Source organism: Propithecus coquereli, unplaced genomic scaffold (assembly GCF_000956105.1).
Source record: "Propithecus coquereli isolate 6110/MARCELLA unplaced genomic scaffold, Pcoq_1.0 Scaffold598, whole genome shotgun sequence".
NCBI classification, from domain to species: Eukaryota; Metazoa; Chordata; class Mammalia; order Primates; family Indriidae; genus Propithecus; species Propithecus coquereli.
This window is the reverse complement of record NW_012151929.1, coordinates 139,383-144,147: the sequence shown is the minus strand read 5'-3', so window position 1 is coordinate 144,147 and position 4,765 is coordinate 139,383. Positions and strand designations below refer to the sequence as shown.

The 4,765-nt window shown below is 55.7% G+C and overlaps 1 protein-coding gene across 6 annotated transcripts in view; it reads left to right on the top strand.

Annotated features, from left to right (window-relative positions):
* Positions 1-2,803, top strand: part of ETV4 (ets variant 4) — a 15,432-nt gene extending 12,629 nt beyond the window's left edge. For 4 of the 6 annotated variants that reach the window (XM_012659087.1, XM_012659084.1, XM_012659086.1 and 1 more), the window contains 5 exons: positions 504-578; positions 736-804; positions 1,024-1,196; positions 1,515-1,616; positions 1,924-2,803. In XM_012659087.1, coding sequence (XP_012514541.1) covers positions 504-578; positions 736-804; positions 1,024-1,196; positions 1,515-1,616; positions 1,924-2,148 — 644 coding nt within the window. In that variant the 3' untranslated portion in view covers positions 2,149-2,803. The remainder of the gene's footprint in view (positions 1-503; positions 579-735; positions 805-1,023; positions 1,197-1,514; positions 1,617-1,923) is intronic. The other 2 variants (XM_012659088.1, XM_012659085.1) reach the window with 2 other exon arrangements.
* Positions 2,804-4,765: the final 1,962 nt, after the last annotated feature.

Sequence of the window (4,765 nt, the reverse complement as noted above, 5' to 3'; positions counted from 1 at the left end):
CACACACACACACACACACACACACACACACGTCTCTGTCCCTGTCTCCGTGTGTCTCTCTCTCTCTCTCTCTCTCTCACACACACACACACACACATACACACGCATACACGCACACACGCAGGCACAGGGCTGGGAACCTGACCTGCTGACCGGACGTTTGCCCATTCCGAGGGAGTCTTAGGCGTGGACACCGAACACTTTCCCCGGAGGTTCATCTCACCCCTCCCTCCTCCCCCTGAACTCACAGGAAACAGCTGCTCCCTGGAATCTTGGGCCTTGTGGAACAGCTTGCCCAGCCCCAGCTGCTGCCAGCCATGCCCTCCGCTCCCTCTGGGAGAACTTCCCCTGGGATTTGGTGGTGGGCAGGCAACTGGGAAAAGAACAGTCGCCGGAAAGCAGGCTGGCAGGAAGAACTTGGTGAATGTGTGTAGGACTTCCTCCTGCCCTGCCCCCCAGCTCCACACCAGCCACTTGTAACATCACCCTTGCTTCCCCCACAGATGTCGCCGGGTGTGCATCAATGTACCTCCACACAGAGGGCTTCTCCGGGCCCTCTCCAGGTGATGCGGCCATGGGTAAGGCAGCCCCCTCCTGCCCCTGCCAAGCACTCCAGGTTGGGGGAGGGAGCCCTGCCATGAGGGAGGATCTCCCTGGCCAGGAGTCCCTCTGGACTCTCTGGGGTCTCATATCAGTGAACCCCCAGATCTGAGCAACCCCAACTTCCTCCACAAGGCTATGGCTATGAGAAACCTCTGCGACCATTCCCAGATGATGTCTGCGTTGTCCCTGAGAAATTTGAAGGTCAGAGAAGTGACTGTTCATGGGAGGGCCAGGGTCTTATCCATGCCCTCTGACCGCATCCCTGCAGGAATCACATGACATTTTTTTGTTTCCAGAGGGTGGGACACATGGGAAAGGGCCTGGAGAGACCCCTTGGGGAAACCCCTGGGAAGAGGGGAGCAGGTTGCTTGGCGGACCTGAGGACATAATCCTCAGGCCTCCTATTTCCATGTTCCCCAGGAGACATCAAGCAGGAAGGGGTTGGCGCATTCCGAGAGGGGCCACCCTACCAGCGCCGGGGTGCCTTGCAGCTGTGGCAGTTTCTGGTGGCCCTGTTGGATGACCCAACAAATGCCCATTTCATTGCCTGGACGGGCCGGGGGATGGAGTTCAAGCTGATTGAGCCTGAGGAGGTGGGCCTCTCGGATGTCCCCACCCCTCCTCGCCATCCACTGTCAGCCCCGGAGATGAGAGAACCTGGGAAATGGTGGCATGTGCCCTCACCACCACCCTGCTTTACCTAACCTGAATCCTTGGCATGCCTGAGAATGTGGGCCGGCGCTTAGTTGTAGGGCTAGCTTGGCACTTTGTTTTGTTTTGTTTCGTTATTTACTTAATCTCATGACAGATTAAGCACTTGGCACCAAGGCTCTCAAGTGCTCTTTCTGGCCTGCCCCCCACTTTTCCTCTGCTGAGGTAGCATCTCCACCTCAACACTGTTTTGTCCCCAGGTCGCCAGGCTCTGGGGCATCCAGAAGAACCGGCCGGCCATGAATTACGACAAGCTGAGCCGCTCGCTCCGATACTATTATGAGAAAGGCATCATGCAGAAGGTCGGGGACTGAGGGTCAGGGACAAGAGGGCGGGGACAGTGGCTGTGGGAAGGTGATGCAGGAGAGGGTCAGGAGAGCATTTCTCAGCAAGTTTATAGGAGCAGATAAGGAGCCAGCCAGCAAGACAAGAAATTGTGGACAACCCAAGGGTCCCCTCTCCCAAAAAAGTGCTAAGCAGTTACTGAAAGGCCCAGAGCATGGAAAGGTTGAGAAGGGAAGTGAGCAAGTCTGCCTGGACCAGTAGAAAGGCGCATCCCTCGCCCCCACCCCTCACCGCTGGGTCAACCAGCCCCTCTCTCTTCTGTAGGTGGCTGGTGAGCGTTACGTGTACAAGTTTGTGTGCGAGCCCGAAGCCCTCTTCTCTCTGGCCTTCCCGGACAATCAGCGTCCGGCTCTCAAGGCTGAGTTTGACCGGCCGGTCAGTGAGGAGGACACGGTCCCTTTGTCCCACTTGGACGAGAGCCCCGCCTACCTCCCAGAACTGGCTGGCCCTGCCCAGCCTTTTGGCCCCAAGGGTGGCTACTCCTATTAGCCCCCAGCGGCTGCTTCCCCTGCCGCAGGTGGGTGCTGCCCTGTGTACATACAGATGAATTTGGCGTTGGGGGAATCTTCACTCCAAAACCCACAGATGTCTCTGGGGCAGATCCCCACTGTCCCATCAGGCTGCTCCCCAGAGTCACTGCAAAGGAAAAGTGGAGAAAGGACAAGTCTAAAGGTGGCATCTCACGACTCCCTGGGGCTCCCCCTTTGCCCTGGGGAGTCCAGCTCAGCCTCCTCTGAGGTCCTGCTTAGAGGCCCGAGCCCCACTCCCTTTCCCAACCACAGAGAACAAGAGTTTGTTCTGTTCCAGGGGACAGAGAAGGAGCTTCCCTATTTCATCCTGGCAGGAGGGTGAGGGGGTTCATTGAGCTCCCCAGATCTCCCACTACAGGGAGACTGAAGCCTGAACTCTGCCCCAACCTGTAGCCCTGGGGGGCCTCGGTTCTCAGTTCTTGGTGCTCTGTTCCCAGAGGCAGGGGGAGGGTGAAGGAAGGAACCTGGGATGGGCCTGCAGGGTGGAGGCAGGGAGGGATGGGTTCCTGCTCCAAGGGGCCCTGGCCTCTCCTCTGCCTTCGCCTAGGCCCAAGCCTGGGATTCTACTTCTTCCACCACATCTGCCAGATCTTAATAAAAGCTCCTGCTTCTCCTGTTAGTTCTCCTGTGTCCTCTTTGCTGTCATTGAGGAGGGACCTGGGGTGGAAAGAGCTCTGGCCTTGAGGGCAGGTGACTGGTTTGGAGCCTGGTCCTGACACTCCCATGTGGATTTAGAGAAAGGAAGCTCCCCTCTGACTTTGTTTTTCCTCTAAAAATATGGGCCTAATGATAACCTGCTCTTCTCCCTCCCGGGATTAGTGGAAATAATGACCATTAGTAGAAATAATGGACCAAAGGCACTTAGTAATCTGGATGGCACCCCTGGGCCACCTTCAGCGAGGTTCCTGCAGTGGTCCCCCTCCCCCTAGGGGTGTGGGGGTGGGTGGGCTACTGAACTGCAAGGCCCTCCCTCTTGGGGCTTCCTCAAGCAGGGTTTTGGTCTTTGGCTTCTGTGATCCTAGAGCACCTATGTCCTGTGACCGTGCTGCCCCATATGTACCCCAACTATGTGTTCTCCCTCCCACCCCTGCTCCAGGTTGCTATTTTTGCTGCAGCTGGGGACAAGTGTTTGTCTAGAGAATGGGCCAAAGGAGAAAGGCACCCAGGCAAGAAGGTACAGGGAGAGGCCAGAGCAGGCCCTGAGTTCTGGCCAAAGGAGGAGACTAGGTCTTTAAGGTGGAGGGAGCAGGAAACAGCATAGATTCTCCTTGCCAAATTTGGGAGAGACCAGAGTCCTGGGGCTGAGTTTTTAAGGGGTGCTAGAAAAGGCAAGCCTGAAAAAGTGCCACTAGGGAGCGAGTGTGACTGAGCAGATGTGACAGAGGGTAGCCAAGGAAGGAGGCAGGAGGGGCAGAATGGGTGGTTTTAGAGCCAGCCCCTGTGTAAACAGCTTCCCAGGAAACAGGGGAGACAGGCTCAGGTAAAAACAGGTGTTCTCCTGTTGCTGCAGCTGTGCTGAGGTTGGGCCGGCCCAACTCTGTTAATGCCTGAGCCTCTCCTGCCAGCAGCCCCTGCCCAGCGCTAACCCAAGACCACAGCAGCTTGCAGGAAGGGATGCCTCTCGGCCACTACCTGTAAATAAAAGCAACATTATTTTTCCCTAGAAACAAAAATCATCAATGTACTGACTTACAATTTAGAGCAAGAAACAGAAAATCAATTTTAAAAAACAAGTTTTAAAAAATGTATCATTTAATTCCACATTAAAGCCAGGCTATCACAGTGGGAAGAAGGTACAAAACTCTGAGGGCTAAGAATGCAGTCTTGGAAAAAAAGGGAGTTGGATGAGAAGTGGTGTCCCGGGAAAGGTCTCCCAGGCTGAGATGTTTGACCTCTGCCCTCTGAACTGTTCATTAACAAGCCACTCCTCACAGCTCTTTGTTCAAATCCTACAGCTTGGAGGGGCGCTGCTCCAAAGAGACAGCTACAGCAATCACCGGGAGGAAATTCTTCAGGCTGCAGAAGGGACAGCCAAAACCAAACCATGCTCTAGACTGGATGCAGCAAACCTGGCCCAAGCAGCCTGACTCAGCAGTGGAGCTTACCAGTGCCCCAGGGGGACAGTTCCCCACACACACAAACACAGACTCAACACATGGGCAGGGGCTGCCAATGCCTGAGCTCGGCTCCCGCTGGGTCAGGGTGAACAGTATATAACGGCCAAGAAGATTCCAGCTCTCTGCACGAGACCCACATCCTCTCCTGGGCCGTCACTCGATCTCGGGAAATATTGGTTCAAGAAGAGAAAGAAGGGCCCCATTGTGCGAGAGCAGCAGGCGAGCTCCCCTTCCAAATCTGGAGAGGAGCCCCCTTTTCCCTCAGAGCAGGCAGCTCTGCTGCCGACATTGCTTTCCTGATGGACATCAAAAGGTCAGACCCCAGCTGTGTTGTCACAGCAGAGAAGTGACTCCAGCTCCAGCTCCAGGGTAGAGATGGTCAAGGAACACCCACAGAGTTGGGATCCTTCTTTTTCCTCACCCAAGCCAGAAAGATAACCAGCCCCGACATCCCTCCCC